General features: G+C 43.3%; 1 protein-coding gene across 1 annotated transcript in view; it reads right to left on the bottom strand.

The window, feature by feature from the left end:
* Positions 1–19,225, bottom strand: part of si:dkey-183c6.8 (protein O-GlcNAcase) — a 34,497-nt gene that overhangs the window by 8,201 nt on the left and 7,071 nt on the right. The window contains exons 3-13 of the mRNA XM_055007651.1: positions 18,144–18,241; positions 16,323–16,453; positions 16,076–16,247; positions 15,884–15,982; positions 14,564–14,833; positions 13,529–13,615; positions 12,942–13,411; positions 10,793–10,967; positions 727–783; positions 275–360; positions 16–120 (exon numbers count right to left, since the gene is read on the bottom strand). Coding sequence (XP_054863626.1) covers positions 16–120; positions 275–360; positions 727–783; positions 10,793–10,967; positions 12,942–13,411; positions 13,529–13,615; positions 14,564–14,833; positions 15,884–15,982; positions 16,076–16,247; positions 16,323–16,453; positions 18,144–18,241 — 1,750 coding nt within the window. The remainder of the gene's footprint in view (positions 1–15; positions 121–274; positions 361–726; positions 784–10,792; positions 10,968–12,941; positions 13,412–13,528; positions 13,616–14,563; positions 14,834–15,883; positions 15,983–16,075; positions 16,248–16,322; positions 16,454–18,143; positions 18,242–19,225) is intronic.

The following is a 19,225-nucleotide window of genomic DNA, read 5'->3' as shown; positions in this document are numbered from 1 at the left end:
TGAGACTTCTCCTACCTTGTCTTTGCTGTGATAGGGCCTGATGTTGTAGAGACGAGAGGTAGGGAAGAGAGGAGGAGGATGGGTGAAAAGTTCACTGCTGCTGCCTATCGGGAGAAGCATCTACACAGCAACACACACACATTAGGCAGCTTCAAGGACTGAACTCTAAAGAGCCAAATCACATATTATTAAAAATTCAAGAAAGCAAGCACATGTACCTTCACAAAAACCAAATCCATCCATAAATTAGATTTCTAACAAATGCACACGTTACCTGCACCTCCCCAGACACGCCTCCTTTGAACACCCATGGCTCTGACTCCACTCCCAGGACGTCTGCTCCTGTGGTCTTCCCACACCCTGACAGAGACGAGAACCACATGTCACTGGTGAAAACATCAGCTTCGAGCCAACGGAAGGCCTGAAAACTCATCAGTGTAGATGGAAAGTGATCGCACGCCTTTAAACATTTATGCAAGCATAAAAATTCAGTGGTTTACAGCATTAAACCTCCTCAAGAGATGTTGGCTGAAATGAACTTTTTTCAGTTTTTATGCTGTCGTCATAAATATTTGAAGCACAACTGATGGTTCGGTCCCCGCTGCAGTGCTATCTGCTGAGCTCTGCTGAGCTCGTGCAAGGACGTAATGACTGAAGGTTGTATCGCAGTTGGTTATTTCAGGCAGTGACAGGGAGACAAAAAGCGTAAACGCCATGCCTACTCACAGTGGAAGCAGTTCCTCCAGGAGCCGAGGGTGGAGCTGTCACTCAACACTCGTCCATCTGAGTGACGTAGACAAGTAAGTGGGTAGAGTAAGAAAAAAGAAAGTTGCATTAAAAGCAGATGACAACAACACACTAACACAGAACCTCTCTGATTATCATTTGTTGTTTTAGCAGTATTACGAGCTTTAATATACAATACTGTATATGGGTCTTTCCAGAACTGGAGGATAGTTTATATCCCACCTATCAAATTTCAAATAATCCATCTACAAAATACTAAAACTTGCAGTTGTTGTGTAAATTTACTTGTCCTGAGACCAAATCTAAAAAAAACTATGAGAAAAGAATGTTTGAAAATATTTTTAAAATACAAAATAAGTCTGGAGTTTTCCCAAAAATGCCATTTTTCTCTTGTCCCACCCCCCTGATGACCAAATTGAATCTCAAATAAAACCGTTAAAATGACATTGAAATCTCCTTTTTTTTTTGGTATTATTTTTTTCATTGATGTCTCTTGTAATTGTGGGAACATTTTTTTAATCAAAATGATATTTTAAATAATAATTATTATGCATGGACCATGTGTCCCACAACCCTGTTAGCATAACCTTTTTAGCTGGTAGAAGAAAAAGAAAACTATTTATGTGTGTGTGGGATAGGAGGAGGTGAGATCGCGAGATGCTGTGAGATCGCGAGATTCAGTGAGAGTGACGAAATTCAACATGGCGGCTCCCAGCTGCTAGATGAGAAGTAAACAAATCGCCGTTATCTCGACGTATTTGTATTAAAAATAAATAAATAAATAAAACAACAACCTAACTAAATAGCCTGCTCAAGATCGGAAACGGTAGTGCTCACAGTGGAGGACCTTGAGAACTTTATTGACGACTACTTCGTCCGGTGCACCATGGAAGACGCCAACCCGAGCAAGAGGAAGAAAGCAGACTCCTCGACGGACACACAAGACTTGGAGGTCACGGATATCCAGGTAAGTGTTCTCGATCTATTAATAAGAAGCTCGATATTCTTAGTTTGCTTCACCAGGAGATAAAAGACCTGAAAGCAAGCCTGGAGTTCACCCACCAGCAGATCGAGATCTGCAGAGGGACAACACCGAACTCCGGTCCACCGCTGACAGCGGTCACTTCAGAGGTGAATACACTAAAAAAGAAAACAAAACCCTGAGGGAGACCGTCCTGGACATCCAGTCGAGGAGCATGCGGGACAACCTAATCTTTTCTGGTATTCCCTGAGTCCACAACGGATAACCCAGAGACCCTTGTTAAAAACTTCATGTGTCGGCGCTTAAAAATCCCTGCGGAAACTGTTAAAAACATCACTTTCCACCACGTCCACCGGCTCGGACCCCGAGGAGGAAACCGTCACCGTCCTATCATTGCAAAGTTCGAGCACTTCCAGCAGAAAGTGCTCGTAAGAGCAAAGGACGGGAGCTGAAAGGCACGTCGTTCGGGATGAACGACCAGTTTCCCAGGGAAATCAACGAGAGGCGCAAAGTATTATATCCCATCATGAAAGAACACAGACAGAAAGGTAAACGGACTGCACTGGTTGTGGACAAACTATACATAGATGGGCAGCTATTTCGGGAACCCTCCATTACCACCTGGCTCTTCTAAAAAAAAAAAAAAAAAAAAATGGCTTAAACGTTTAATATATCATTTAGTCATTTATGTTAGAAAATGTTATTAAAAAAAAAAAATCACAGATGTAAATGTCTCACTCTCCTAACCTACACTCCCCACTGGAGAACCCCCTCCTCCTTCTACTTTTCTCTCTCTCCCTCTCTATATGTCTCCCTTTAGCTCTCCCCCTCTCACACACTCACCCCCCACACTCTCACTCACACTCTATGTACCCCATGTTTATTGTGCTTGTATGTTTTATAATGTGTTTGTTGATAGTTTTTCAGGCAATGATGTGCTATTATATAATGTATATATAGATCCTGACCTGCTGTATACATCTCTCTCCAACACTCACAGCTCACAGACAGCAACAGACAGCTCACAAGGACACACACAGATGTTATATTACATTACTACATACTCAGTGAAAGAAACATCTTCTCTCTCTATGTTCAAGTTTAATATCGTAGCCTGGATGTTCATGGCATACGCTCACAAACAAAAAGAGTTTAAAATCATGGACTATGTCTCTAAATTAAAAGCAGATATTTTGCTCCTTTCAAGAAACACATTTACTACAGTCGGAAGAAAAATGTTTATCAGACTCGATTATAGTATTATCTTTTCATCTGTTTAAACAGCTAGACAAAGAGGGGTCTCCATTCTAGTCCATAAGAGAATTCCATTCACTTTAACAGTACAGTAACGGACTCAGAGGGCAGATATATTATTATCCAGGCAACAATCTTTAATAAATTATATTCTATTGTAAACCTCTATGCTCCGAATAATGATGATCCAGCCTTCTTTCACACTGTTTTCTCTCACTTAGCAGACTTATCCTGCTAACTCAATAACTATTATCGGTGGTGACTTCAACATAGTTTTAAACCCTTCAGTAGATCGATCTATAGTATCCAATACACGTAAAAACAGTCACAATCAGTTAAGTCATACATGACTATAATGAAAGATTTCGGACTAGACGACGTCTGGAGACTCAAAAACCCAACAAAGAGGGACTATACGTTTTTCTCTGCGGTACACAAAACATTTTTCAAGAATTGACTTTTTCCTCTTAAATAACTCTATCGCACATAAAGTCACTACTAAAATCCACCCAATCATTATCAGCGACCACGCACCAATATCACTCAGCCTGCAAACAGATTCCATCCCTAAACCTCCTCAGACTTGGCCCTCAACCATCTCTCTACTCAAAGACCCCAGAATTTGATCGAGTAATAAGGAGTGAGTGGGCAGACTTCTAAAAAACAATGACTCTGTTGACTTACCCCCATCTTTGCTTGGGAAACTGGAAAGGCCGTAATCAGAGGTAAAATTAATATCATACTCCTCATACAAGAAAAAAAAAGATCTACAAACAGAGAAAGAAAATTGAAGAAAAATTAAAACAACTTACAGAGAATTATGCAATAAACCCAAAGTGATCAATTATGGTCCGAACTACAAAATGCAAAACTAAACCTCGATAATATCCTATCCAAGAAAACAGAGGTTTTATTACAACAGCTAAGATTAATGATTTCGAACACAATAATAAATCAGGGAAAATTTCTGGCGAACCAACTCCAGCGCAATAAAGAAAAATCCTTCATAACAGCAATTCAGGATTCCTCAGGAAAATATACTCAGTCACCTCAGGAAATCAACCAGACCTTCTATAATTATTACCAGAGTTTATACTCAGCAGCAGTTAACCCAAACATAGAAGATATAGATAATTTTCTCAACAATTTAAACATGCCCAAACTAACGTCAAATTACAGAGACATATTAGATGCTCCATTGACTATGAAAGAATTACAATGTGCATTAGACAGTATGCCAGCAGGCAAGGCACCTGGTCCTGATGGTTTCCCTGCTGATTTCTTAAACATTTTTGGTCAATGTTAGCACCCCCTTTTCTTCAGGACAGTGACAGAGATTAAAAATAATGGTTATATCAGTCCGCACATGAATACAGCTGCAATTAAATTATTATTGAAACCAGACAAAGATCCTACGCTTCCCTCTAGCTATCGACCTCTGTCACTAATCAACACCGACATCAAAATTATCTCAAAAAGCTCTCGCCTCTAGGCTGGAGAAAATCATCCCGTCAATAATTCACAGCGATCAAACAGGATTTATAAATGGCCGACACTCCACCAACAACATCAGAAGACTTCTAAATCTAATCTCTTTGACGCAACGCCACAACAAAGAAGCTATTGTTATGTCACTGGACGCAGAAAAAGCTTTGACAAAGTCAATTGGTCCTTTCTCTTTGCTGTGCTCCACAAATTTGGCTTCGGAGAATCATTTATCCAGTGGGTATCAGCTCTGTACAACTCACCGAAGGCTACAGTCACCACTAATGGGATCACTTCACAAAGCTTCAGTCTGCAAAGGGGAACGAGACAGGGATGCCCACTCTCTCCCTTATTGTTTGCGATCTTTATCGAACCATTAGCAACAGCTGTACGTCAGAACACCGATATCAAAGGTATCTGCGCTCTGGAGTCTGAACATAAAATTAACCTATACGCAGATGACATTTTACTTTATCTACAAGAACCCAAAACTTCAGTAAAGGAAGTATTTAACCTCATCACAACCTTCTCGCGTCTTTCAGACTACTCCGTCAACTGGTCAAAATCAATTATATTACCTTTAACAGAAAACTCGTGGAAGCCCGCAGCCCAAAACTCGCATTATTCTTTTCCTACTGGCAACATCAGATATCTGGGCATAAATATTTCCTCCAAACTCTCAGAATTAGTTCACCTGAACTTCACTCCACTTTTGGACAAGTCTGTGATGATCTGAGGCGTTGGAACAACCTCCCCATCTCCCTTTTGGGACGAATAGCTACAGTCAAAATGAAAATATTACCTAAAATCAACTATCTTTTCTCCATGATTCCATTTAAACCCACATCAAAGTGGTTCCAATCGTTAGACTCCGCTATTGGTAAATTCTACTCAAAGAATAAAAAGGCTAAAATCAGCTTGACTACCCTCCAGAAGAATAAATCCGAAGGGGGACTGGAGGCTCCCAACTTCATGTATTATTATTTATCCAACCAAATACAATATCTCACCAAATGGATACATCCACATGAAGAATATAACTCCTGGCTAGAACTAGAACAGTTAGATTGTAACCAGATCAAAATCTCTGACCTTCCCTTTATCTCTTCTGCTCTTAAACATCACTCCTGCTTCAAGAACCCTATGATCGCTTCCACCTTGTCTGCTTGGTGGAAAGCACTGGAAATCACAGGCTCTCAATTAAAACCCAGTATACTCTCCCCAATCTGGCACAACCCTGATTTTGCAAACAACAAAATAGCTCTTTATTTCAGCACATGGGCAGAGAGAGGAGTCACTCACCTCCATCACCTTCTGGATGATAACACATTTAGGACATATATAAACTTATTCCAAACATTTGAAATAAGAAATGGAAATTTTCTTCAGTACCTACAGGTAAAGAAGACTATTACAAGTAGAATTCCATCGCTTCAGACTACTTTACAGCCAACGGATTTACAGCCACCTGAATTTGTCGACTACATTGTGAAACTCTCTCCAAGAAATAAGAAGAATCTCTCAAAAATTTATAGTTTACTCTCAAAGACACACTCTATACACCTACCAACTCAAAAATGGGAAAAAGACGTATCCAAATCTTTTGACTCTGATTTTTGGACCCAAATCTGTGAAAACACATTTAAAATGACTAAAAACACCAACTTACAATTGATCCAATTTAAGGTGCTTCACAGAACACATATAACACAATATAAACTGTATAAAATGGGCTTCTCACGCTCAGACACATGTACGCAATGCACCCAAAACATGACGGACACTTACTTTCACGCTCTGTGGCTTTGTACACCCGTCTATCAATTCTGGGTAACAATCACACAGAAACTCTCCAATATTTTGGACTGCGGGATTCCACATTCCCCGACCGTTTGCCTAATTGGTGATCTAACGCAAACAGCCCTTCCAGACATTCATATCCAACCCACACTTGCAGCTATCGCCATCGCCAAAAAAACTATTTTAGTTAACTGGAAAGATAAGAAAGCCCTCAACATCATCCATTGGCTGAACCTCCTCACAGAACACATTTCACTTGAGAGAATATCTGCTATCAGAAAAAACCAATTGGATTCCTTCAAAGAAAAATGGTCTCCATTTATTAAATCAATAAATATTAACCTATAGCCTCCGCTTGTATGTGGGCGTATGCCACTTCCCTCATAAAATTGTAATTATTATTCTGTCTGTGTGTATGGTCTGACTTCTGTCTGCTTTATTTCAGTTTATTAACCCTCTACCTTTTTAAGTAGGATGGCACCATGGACTTCAAGGCTGTGTGCATGCACTGGTGGTGTCCCTTCCCTATTGCTCTTGGGGTCGCTCTCTGGCTCTGCGGGGCCAGCGTGGCTCGGGCCCCTCTGCCTGGGGGTGGGTGTCCCCGGTGTCTCTCCCTTCGAGCCCTGGGTCTGCTGGGTTTGTGCGCTCTCCCGGGGCCTTGGGGGTGGCGGCGGCTGGTCTCTTCTGGGGCGCCCTGGCTGGCCCTGGGGTTTGGGGTGGGTCGGCCCTCCGGTCGCTCCCCTGTCCCTTCCTGCTCTGCTTCCCTCCTCCTCCCTCCTCTCCTGCCTGGCCGCTCGTCCTCGTCCCTCTCCCTCCCCTGGGGGGGCTGGGGGCCCTCCGCTGCCTGGGGGTCTGGCATGGGGGCCGGGTGGTCTCTCTGGGGGGGTGGCTCTGGCTCATCCGGGCACAGGCCTTGGTACTTGCCTGTGTGCCGCCACTGGAGATAAGTTTCTGCTGGCTGGGGGCTTCTGTCCGGGCCCGGTGCTGTCCTTGGGTGTGGTGGGGTGGGTGGGGTCTCGGTGGTGCTGCGGGGTGGGTGCCCTGCATCCTGGACGTGCCGGCTCCGGGGTGGGCGTGGGGGCTCGTGGCCCTCGCTCCCTGGTGGTGCGGCCTGGTCCTCCCTCCGGGGCAGGGTGCTGCATGCGGCTGGCCCGTGGTGGGGCTACGGCGTCTGCCGGGGCGCTGCTCCAGCGCTGCGACTTCTGGGGGTTTCGGTGCTGGCCGGGCCGGTCGGGTTCGTGTGGGCCCACCTCGGCCTCTTGCCTCCGGGCTCTGGGGGCCCTCTGCATCAGTACCGGTGGTCTTACTACCTGTCTCCCCCCGCTGCTCTCTCCTCATGGGCCGGATCCACACCAGACTGCCTCTTACTGTGCACTTCACATACTTCACACATCACTGTATATAGTTACTCTTAGGCACATATAGGGACACAACAGCTAGGGCCCCGAGAGCAGGTGGGGGGCGGGAACGATGGGCTCTGTGGTGGGGCGGATGGCAGGGCTCTACGGCCTTGTCTCTTCCCCATCACCCTCTTGCTTGCCTCCCCTGCTCTCTAATTTCTTTTTAATGCACCACACACACTCACACCTTGGGGGTAGGTCTGGGACGGCTCGGGGAACTTGGGCCAGGGTAGGCTGCAGAGTAGCCATCCTCTGTGGTCCTCTGGCCTGCCCCCTGGACGCCTCGCCCAGCCTCCCCACTTTTAATGCACCACATGACACTCAGGGTTACACTATCACGGTGCAGGGATAATGTCTCCAGTCTGGGATCGGGAGACATATTAATAGGGAGTAATTGGGGGATTTCACTAATATGGCCTCGCTGGTGGGACCCGGCCCCCTTATGGCTATGGGGTGGCGGGGGGTGGACCATCATCCATGTTGCTGTGGCTGGGGGGTCCCCGGGACCTGGGGGCTGTGGTCGGGGGGGGGTTCTCCTGCGTGCCCGACGGGTCCGGGCAGGTGCGATGGCTCTTGGTGGGCTGCGGGGGCTGGATTGGCCGTCTTGGTGGGCGCTGTGGCTGTGCTGCGGGCTGGTGGCATGTGGTGGCTCTGTCCCGGTGGGTTGTCAGGGCGCATTGCGGGGGGTGGGGGCCCTGGGTGTACTGCGCTCGCCTGGGGCCTGGTGCGGGGGGTATGCGGGGTGCCTCCCTGTCGGCGTCGCCGGGCCCCACCACACTGTCCATTTTTACTCTCTGGACTCGCATCGGGTCCCGGCTCCGATTTCCTCTGGCCGGCTCCCGGTGGTGGCCTGCCTTGTGATGGGCTGGTTGCCGCCCCTTCGGTGGGCCGCTCGGCCCCTGTGTCTGGCTTCCTGGCTGTGTGGGGCCGTTGGCCCCCTCGGGGGAGGGAGAGGGGATGGGGGTGGGCGGGTCGGGTGGTGGGGTGGGGGGTTCGGTGGGGGCTGGGGTGGGCGGGGTTGGGGTTTGGGTGGCGGGTGGGTCCTCGTGCCCCGGGCCGCCTGGGTCGGTCTGGGCGCGCTGGGGGTGTCGGTAGCTGCTCCCTCTTGTTCTCTGGGTCCTCGTCGTTCACGGTGGCCCCGGTGGCTCTCTGGGGGTGCCACCCTGTGGCTCCTACTGCCTGGGGGGGGAGGTGCCCTGTTGGCTTGGCCCTGCCTTGCCGTGATTGCTGTTCTGGGCTTCGGGGTTCTTCACACTTGCATGTTTGATCAGGTCTCGCCAGCTACTGCCGAGTCCCATTTCAGCAAATGATGGGTCCCGCCAGAATGTGCTGAGAATCTCTCCAGTCTCTACCCTAAACTCATTCTCTCTCGCACTAGCATCCTCTTCTGGCCTATTCTATTCTATTCTATACTATCAAGACACACACAATTATGGTGCTCAGTACCGTTTGTTCATTTATTATTGAATCTCTTTTTCTTTTGTGTTGGTTTGGTTTTCTTTTCTTTTTTCAAATTTTTATTTTTTTTTTCTATTGATGGACAGTTAGTAGTTGGGCATAACACACCACCTTACAATCTTTAATTGCAATAGCAACGCCTGTTATTTTCTATCCCTGTTCATCCTGTTCGTCCTGTTCGTCCTGTCCAGTCTTTGTTTCCCCCACACATCACTGAGGTGTAGCACTGCCCTCCCTGGCTTATAATAGGGAATTCTAATAAAGAAGGTCTGCTTAGCTTTCAGGGAGGGCCGGTGATGGTCACACACATGCACTAAATATTAAAATATTTGGTTGCAAGACTAAAATATGCATCAATCTCATATAATGTTGACTCCCCTTTTGTGGAGTTAAACAATGAGAACAAATGCAGACAAAAAAGAAAAAAAAAAAAAAAAAAAAAAAAAAAAAGAAAACTATTTATTTTTTTCTTTACTGTTTTCCATCAGTAAGTTTGTCCTCTTGGTCAGCAGTAACAGCTAGTTAAATATCTAGCTTCTACTCCTGAGAAAAATCTAACATTAGCATGGATTAGCAAGCTTGTTACTGTGATTAGAGTAGGGTTAGCAAACAATAATAATAATAAAAATTGTAACATTAATGTGTAAGCTGAGCCAATCAAGTCTTTGATGGTTTATTACTTATTATTGATGAGTATGTAGCATAAAATTGTAAAAGAGAAGCCCAAATGTCCTCCAATTTTGGACTGACCCATATAATCAAAGTAGAAGATAGATACTAATGGTATATTAACACAATACTGTAGGTACAGCATTATTTTACAGCACAACATATTATCCCTTGGAGTACAGTTAAGTCCATTATGAAGAAATGGAAGGAATAAAGCACAAGCATAAATCTGCCGGGCCATTCTTAAAAATTTAGTAACCGTACAAGAAAGAGACTAGTTAGAGAGGCCACCAAGACACCTATAAATCCTCTGAGGAAGTTGCAACCCTCGGCGACTGAGATGGGACAAACTGTACATAACGTAACGGTTGCCTGTTCGTCACCAGTGGAAGCAGGTATTACTACAAGAAGTCCAGTAATTTCTCTTTTTGAAACAGAATTAATACAGTTAATGTCATTCTGGATGAGAGTGACAAAAAGTAAGCTGCAGATGAAACAGCTCACATTAAATGTTGGCTCAAGTTTAGACTCTGAAGTCAACTGGAATAAGGTTCTTTGGACTGATGAGACCAAAACTGAGCATTATGTTTGGTGGACACCCCACACTGCACTTCATCACAAACGCACCATCCTCATCATAAAGCATGGTGGTGGCAGCATCATGAAGTGGGGATGCTTCTTGGCAGCAGGCACTTTGTGGAAATCTGTTTTTGCTTTGACATGAAAGAATCTTTTCTTGCAAAAAAAAAAAGCCAAATTAGATTGACCACAAGTGAATGATGAAAAGCAATAATGGGGGAAAACTTCCAAGGAGGGTGAATACTTTACTGTACACTGAAGTATGCTATGTTGTGCTATACAATAGTGTATTATACTGTTTTGCAATAATACTATACTATAACAAAGCATGGGATAGCACATTCTAAGCAGAGAATAGTGTAAATAGTATGGTGTGGGGCTGCCACTAACAACTATTTCCATCTGTCTATCTACTTACCAAGCCAGCATATGAAGGCCTTTGCCACCAGAGCTGTGTTCCTCAGGTCCCACACATAAGGGTAAAGGTCATAGAGTACAGCCCTGTTGGCTCCACCCACGACGCTGCAGTGGAGCTGAGCGATGTCTTCGCACAGAGACAGGAACCTGGAGGCTCGCCCACGCCACTCATCAACCTGAGGATAGAACCAAAGAGGTACCGCACACTGAAACATGTTGTTGGATCTGTAAACTAAATGATATGACTGTGATGCACATCATCACAAGCGCAACATCCCCACAGTAAAGCATGGTGGTGGCAGCATCATGATGTGGGGATACTTCTTGGCAGCAGGGATTATTTTTTTAGAAATCGAATTCATACAAATCTGCATTTCGAGGGTTGAAAATGGCTCAACACGCATCTAATGTTAAATCATTCTGAATCTTGCAAAGCTAATATTGACATACAATCAACCATTTTGGATTTATGCACATCATGAAATTTATATATTTAAAAAAAATGTCCTGTCAAGCCCATACCCTCAAAACTAAACATTCTCAAGAGTTGACCTTATTTTTGCTAACCTCCTACTGAGTATTTCAATGTCTGGGTGCAAGGGTTTGGACTTCACTTTCACTGTCTGTAGAAGCACCTCCGGGCTATATTCTTTCCTTTCAGCCATATGGCTCAGGATTGGCTGCAGATGGCAGGATGGTCCCTCGATAGCACCACTGTTATGTACAAGAGCTCCTGCTTAGCGGGGCTGGAGCCAAAGACTTGGTACCACAATGGTCCTACACAGTGGTGGAAGAAGTATTCAGATCCTTAACTTAATTTAAAGCACCAATACAGCAATGTAAAATACTCCATTACAAATCCTGCATGAAAAATTCTACTTGATTAAAGTGCATGAGTATCAGCTGCTGAAAAATGTAGTTAAACAGCAAAAGTAAAAGCAGTTGTTTTGTCACTCTGACTGATATAGTATTGGATGTGATACCAAATCTGTTATCAGTTTTTGTTTTTTTATTCTCTAAATTGATTTTTGATGACATGTTAGATCATTTGAACATTTATCAAACTGAAACCATGTGGGAAGTTTAGACAAAAAACAATATTTGATAGAGATCACAGATATCTGAAATAGAACTCTGTCTACATTTTGCTTTTTGTAAGATGACAGACAACAAAAAGGTTGGAGAGTACTGGTCTAATATTTAACCCTCCTGTTGTCCTCATTCATGGGCACCAAAAAAATTGTTTCCTTGTCTGAAAAAAATTCAAAAATTCAGCAGAAAAATTCCCCAAATTTCAGAAAATTTGCAAAACCTTCAGGAAGAAAATTCCAATAATTCCCTAAAAGTTTCCCTTAAAATTTTTTTTTTTTTTTTAAATCCCCCAAATTCGGCAAGAAAATTCTTGCAAATATTTTCCAAAAAAATCATGAAAATATCCAAAGTGATTACATATATTACAGTAAAACTTCTAATATTTTCTTTAAGAACATTCAAATAAAAATCATCCAAAATCCAGTGAAATTGCCTGGATTTTGGTTGATTTTTTTGTGAATGTTCTTAAGAAACATTTTAAACATTTTTTTTTTCCCAGATTTCCCAAAATGTTGAAAATGTGTACATCTGAAGTTTCACTGTGAAAATATTTTTTTTCCACATTTTCAAACTTTAAACCGGGTCAATTTTGACCCACGAGGGTTAACTGTGTTTAATTTTAAAAGCTTTTATGTTATCCACTGTGTAAAACCTTCATCTTCAACGTTACAGAAGCTGTCAGATAAATGTTGTGGTGTGGAAAGTACAATATTTCCCAATGAAATATAGAGGAGTGGAAGTAGAACATAGCATACAATGGAAATACTCCAGTAAAACACCTTAGAGGTGTACAGTACTTGAATAAATGTATGTTGCTTCAGGTTTAATGTCTACTTCAGGGAACAAGTGTTACGTTGTATCGGTGCATTCTGTGTGATCCTGTGTCACTGTTCCACTTTTCTCGGGTCTGGAGATGTCACTGAGTGACATTTTTTGAAACTACACAGTGGTTGGAGTGAGGTGCAGAGTTAGAGGTGAGATTAGGTTCGTAAACTAGGTCACATTCGTCTTGTTTGTCACACTGCAACTTAAAGATTCCACACAAAATCCTCACTGACCTTCTGAGGCGGGGCCTTCTTGCTGTTAATGCCGACCACGTGGCAGTTCGACTTCAGCCAGGTCAGATCCTGCAGCAGTTTCTGGGCTGACGGGCCGTGCTCGTGGGGCAGATAGTAAAGACCAACCAGCAGTCGTACCTGGGACTCACTCAGCAGACCCTTCCCACCACACAGCCCCCGTCCCTGGGCCCGCTGTCCCCGACCTCCGCCTGCCGGAACTCCGGGCCTGGATCCTGGAGGCTGGTGGTTGGCTTGGCTCGGCTGGTTCGGCCTCCTTTTCTCCCCCTCTCGGGGTTCCCTCTCCCCCTTGGTGGGTGAGGAGGGAGGGGAGCTGGAGTTGAGAGGGAAGACCGGGAGTTTTGCCACGGCGGCGCTTCCTCTGAAGGTGGAGGAGCAGTCAGGTCTGTCGGGGGTTTTGCAGCGAGATGTAGGGACAGAAGAGCGCTGGTCTGTCCTCGAGCTCTGCCGGCCTGGAATCATAATAATAGAAGATGATGCAGTTCAGGCTTAAAATAATTCAATAGGTCTACTTGAATAGTAAAAAGTATTAACAGCACCAGATCATTCCTGTCTGGTGTAGTTTTTACCTGCTTGCAGAGGTTGGTTGAGCTCCTCCATCCAGTCATGTAGTGCAGCAGACAGAGCTCTATCAGGACAGTACTCACACTCCTCATCTACAGCACAAAAAACATTACATTACAGCATCTGGTGAGGATCCTCTTCTAATTCATATTCGTAGAGTATCTCACACCCTTCGATCATTTTGCATAATCAGTCTGTCATTGCCATATACCACACTATAAGCAAAGTATTACCCCGTGGAGCTGCACAGCAAACTCTCACGCAGTCATTAACATTCCTCTCCCACTTCCAATCCCATTACAGGCCTCCACATCTCCTTTCAGATCTCCTCCCTTAAAGCCTATCTGTCCTCCAACCCTCTGCCGTGTTTCTCCTGCGTCGAGGGACTTTGCTCTCCGCTCATTTCTTCCTTCATCACACGCCGCAATTATTCCTCCATCATCACCTCTCCCCTCCACCCAGTCTTCAGAACATCACACGCTACACTGCTTCTCTGTTCCTGCAATTTTCCATCCGATTCCCTTGTCTGGCCCTGCTCTTCCTGGCTCTGCTTTCATGTATTTTACTGTCACAGCAAATGACAGGCGATGAATGTGATTCTGAACTTCAAATTAAGGTGACGCGGGGCCTATTATGTCTCTGCTATTGCACAAGTGTGACAGGATTCATCAAATGCAAAACTTTGGGAATGTACAGACATGGTGTGAAGCAGGCTGATGAAATGACTGCAATGAAAGCAGAAGAAGACTGGTGTGTAGGTCTGTATTCGTACTGTAACTGTAGCTGAGCAACTTTTCTAGGACAACAGATGCAGCTTTAATTCCTAGAAGTTTATTTGTTTGTTAAGTTATATCAGACAGAATTGTCTGGTGGTCAGAATATTGCTAGTTGCCCAGCAACACTGCCTTATTAAAATATTCTCTGGGAAGCAATGGGATTAACTGCACATGGATGTGGTCTGGCAGAGCCAATATTAGTTTATTAACTCTGGGCAGCTCCCGTCTCATTACTGCTCCTTCCTCCGTCCTCAATCCCCTCACCTTTCAGCTCCTCTTTCCCAGCTCGGTGCCAGCTTCCCAGCGTGTGCAGCGGGATGTAGTTGGCCTCAAACTCGCAGTTGGGGTTGAGCAGGAGGCCCCTCAGGTGGCTCCTCAGCTGAGGCTCCCGACCCTTAAAGGGCCCCAAGAAGAGGCGTCTGGAGTCGTAGTCGTTGGCGTGCAGGTTGTCCCAGATGAGCGGAGGACGCTGGAGGACAGACTCCACCTCAGCCAGACAGTCCACAGACAGCTTCCTGGAGATGACCTTAGACCCTGGAGGAACGGAGTGGAGGAAAGAGGTGAATAATGGAAGCCTTAAGGTTTGATAAACAGGTTGAGATCGATCACATAAATGAGATAGATAGATAGATAGATAGATAGATAGTCTACTGTAGTGATTTTTTTTTTAACTGTTGTGGGAGAAAAACAAGAGTCCCAAGATGCTTACATGACACAGTGGCAGATTTTGACGAACAGCTTTGTTGCATATTCTGCATGCCAAGCTGTCAGTGGGCTTTTTAACATAAACTCCCTGTGGCACTTCTCACAACTTATTTCAAAGAAGAGCAGGTGTTGCTTCTCCTTCAAAATATACAGAAAAAAACAACTCACAAAAAAAAGTGTCAGCCACTTTCCAAAACTTTAATGTCTTAAGTCCACCATAAATCTTTAGAAACGATATAAAAATACAATGTAAACTAATAAAACAGAGGTTTAGGAGTTAGCAGGCCAGGGAATACAATATCTACTAAACTACTGAAATAATTTTGTTTATTTTACCACTTTTCACTAACAAATGTAATTTTTCTGACCCACGCTCGAGCATCTCTCAATATTATCTCTAATATAAATACACAAGCAGCAAGTGTAAGTGTGAGTTTACTTATCCTGTAATGTTGATGTAAAGCTAAAAAACAATATAAAAAAAGACAAGTACAAATGTTATGATGCACAGTCTGACATCACTGCGCAATAAAAATGTTAAATATCATGTCACAAACGGTAAAAAAGCTACAATAGAAAAGCTTCCGAGGTAGAAATATAGAGACAAGCAATGAAATTGAAGAAATGAACTAAATGCGAGTAGGCGATAATGTGTGTGTGTTTCTGCTGTACTTCCGTATGTGTGTGGGCGGATGTTCACCTAAATGGTTTTCTGGTTTGTGGAGGAGGTTGTGAGGATTTGTGCCTGCACTCATTAGCATGTGCTGAGCTGTGTTTTGCCTGTATGTGTGTGTTCTGATTCGGTCAACTAATGAGGCTAAACAGCAGAACGTCTGCAGGAATACAGCCACATATACAGGGCTGTTGCTTGGCTCCTACCTGTCCATATGACTGTGATGTTGGGCAGCAGATCCTCTCCAACGGTCTGCAGGTAGGGAGACTTGGATACACTGGGGGAGCACAGAGAACCACAGTACTCTGCAGAGAGAAAGAAAAGACAGGGAGCTTCATGAAGATGCAATGAAAACTGCTGGTGTCACATTTTAGAACGTTTTTCACCTTCAGTCCTACCTGTAGGGCAGAATAGGAAGACAGGTGGTTCCCCCAAGAACCGGTAAATCTCATTGGTTACGGTGACCTGAGCATGGGCGAATGAAGTGAAGGCCTCGCTGTCGGCCTGACACATGGAGTGATCGATGTCGTCAAAGAGAATGGCAAACGCCTGGCAACCCAGGTCTGATACCTGGACAGGGGGATGAGGTTAAAGCACAAAATGGCTAAATTTCTGTACTATTTAACTGTTTGTAACGTAACATACCTGTCTCAGCTTGCGTTTGAGAAGCGTCAAGTCACAGGAAGACGAGAAGACGATGTCCTGACCGGGGGAGAGGGCGTAAACAAACCTCAAGCCTCTCGACTGGGCCTCGACTATGAGAGTACGCAACTGACCTGGGAGAACGAGAGGTAATTTGATTTCATGTATTTTAACCCTGTAAAACCCAGTGTTGCTAAAATATAACATCAGTTTTATTTTGCTGGCACTACAACTGCATATTCATTTTTGATTGGTGGTAGATTTGAAACCAGATAAGACAGATCGATCATTCTTTTTGCATATAAAATCTGGGGAGTTCCACTAACATTTTGCACATTCACCAGGTCTCAAAGCACCTTTTTATTGCAGTGATGGTTTTGTAAAAATACACAATAAAGCGCACATAACAAAGATCTTTAGACCACACATAACTTTTTTACCATTTATAAATTTGAGGGATACAGCTGTGCAATTTCTGTTTGTTTTTTAGGTTTATTGCACTTTTAAGCAATTTATTGTAGCAGTTAAGACATAAGTATTGAATTGAATACTATAATTTATTAAAACTTGGCATAAAAGGTTATATTGAAAAATAAAAAAAAAATAAAATTAAAAAAAAAAAAAACAAAAAAAAAAACCTCCAAAACACTGCACTTCAGTATGTAAAAATGGAAGAATATCTCCTGGCAGACTGGCACAATGGTAGATCTTAAAGGGTTAAATAAATGCATTTGAACAAGGGTAAAATTTTAAATACCGGACAAAACTGGGAAAAACACTGCCATTTTGGTTCTGGGTTTAAACTTGTTAGTTGGCTGGGTCTCCCTGTGCCTGCAGGAGTTTCCTCCATAGTCCGACATGTGATACTGTAGGTTAATTATTTGCCATTCTGTTGCCTGTATGTGTGCATGTGCATGATTGTTTTTCTCTTTGTTTTAGCCCTGCGATGAACTGGCAAACTGTCCAAGGTGTACCCCGCCTCTTGTCCAGTCAGTAAGCTTCAGCCCCCTGTATCCTCCCACAAGGCAAAGCAGGTACACCTAACGAATATAAAACTGCTACCAATATTTCCCTTTTCTCTTCTTTTAATGTATCTCTGAAGAAAATGCGCTTGACTCTGAGTATAGTGTATTACAAAAACATTATAAATGACAGCATGACAACCGTTGTTGCTTTTTTGATTAAAATGAAAAATAAATTGACCAGAAATGTCAAAAACCTCATGTTCATTAGAGTGAAAGACAGAACACAGAATGGGAGGAATGGGGAACAGAATTACATAATTGGGATGCAAAAATAGTAACTGTGTTGTGTTAAAGTTACCTGGGAAGATAACATATTTAAAAGTTCCATTTTGATGTATCTGTGGCAAAAATCCGTCTGACTCTATGAGTATAGGGTATCCCAAAAATAATATGTGATAGTGACATTGAAAAACTGGTATTATTAGCAGGTTTACGGTTTTAAAATACATTTTAAAAAGGCTAAAGAACTATTTACTTACAAAAGCCATAGTTCCTGTGCATAGCTGATGGAGGCTTGTTTGTCATTTAAATATTATTATTAAAGTTATTCAAAAATAATTGAAAGTAATCTAGTTACGTTACTTTAATATTATGATATGTGCTATGTAACAAGTCATTTGTAATTTTACTGATATACAGTTTTAAAGTAGCCTTCCTAAAGCTCCTACAAGTTTCATTTTGCTCCAAATTTTGCCATTTAAGTGATTTAAATTTACTTTTTATAGCTTTGTAGGGAAACATGCATTGACACATGAATGAATAATTGGCTTGACAGATACAGTAATATATGAATACTTACTTTCCTCTTCAGGAGAATAGACTTCTCTCCACAACAGTCGATGTTTCAGGTCGTCCTTGGGCCCGTACAGGTAGGTGTTCAACCCCCAGCTCTGCATCCTGGTGGAGAATGAACAGAATTAAAAGATGAGGTAGGCAGATTTTTTTTTTTAAATAAAGCTTTTAAGGGAAACTTTTAAGGAATTATAGGAATGTTCTTCCTGAAGGTTTTGCAAATTTCCAGAAATTCTGGGAATTTTTTTGCTGAATATTTGGATTTTTTTCAGACAAAGAAACAGTATTTTTTGGTGCCTGTAAATGAGGACAACAGGAGGGTTAAATATTGTAATTTGTATATTCATCTGGTTTAAATTGTCTTACTCTTTTACATATTTTGGGCCATACCTGCATTGTCAGTCAGGTAGGAACTTTGCCAGGAGAGAGGGAGAAATTAGGAGCTAATGAGGCGAGGACGGAAGCACAAAAACACAACAAGCTGCAAGAAATCAGATCCACCGCATTGATCGTGAGGCTCGAAGGCCGCCTCAGTTACAGGAAATGACCTCCTGAATTATAAATAGAGCATAGTACTAGCAGTGAAACAATATCTGCATTAGCATGTATTCATACACGCATATTCAAGCCCTCTCCGTTTCTGGACGTGGACCAGCTCTTGTCTTTCTTGTTGTTTGTGGGTGGGCTGCGTTCTCACTGTCTCTCTCTGCTTCACTTCCTGGACAGATGGTATGTAAGTCGCCTCCACAAAAGCTGCAGCCTACCTCGCTGAAAACGCACAATCACACACTTAACACGCTGCAGACACATCTCAACTCTGCCGGTCTTACACAACGCTCGGGGTATGAATTTTGCCTGCACCCCGCACTAGAGCCTAAAAAAGCCCGTCTATAAATAAACCTGGAGCCCACACACTCAGCTGCCGATACACTGGCAAAGTTTTGGAAGTCAATTTAATTCGGAGTCGCTTCATGGAGCAGTGATCGCCTGTTTGTAGCTGTTAAATGACAAACTGGAAGCACATTTATTCACCTGAAAATCATATTCTACCAACTTCAACATAGCTGTTTATTTAATTACAAATTCCTA

This window comes from Amphiprion ocellaris, chromosome 23 (genome assembly GCF_022539595.1).
Source record: "Amphiprion ocellaris isolate individual 3 ecotype Okinawa chromosome 23, ASM2253959v1, whole genome shotgun sequence".
Taxonomy (NCBI): Eukaryota; Metazoa; Chordata; class Actinopteri; family Pomacentridae; genus Amphiprion; species Amphiprion ocellaris.
The sequence above is the reverse complement of the archived record's forward strand: the minus strand, read 5'-3'. Positions and strand labels throughout refer to the sequence as shown.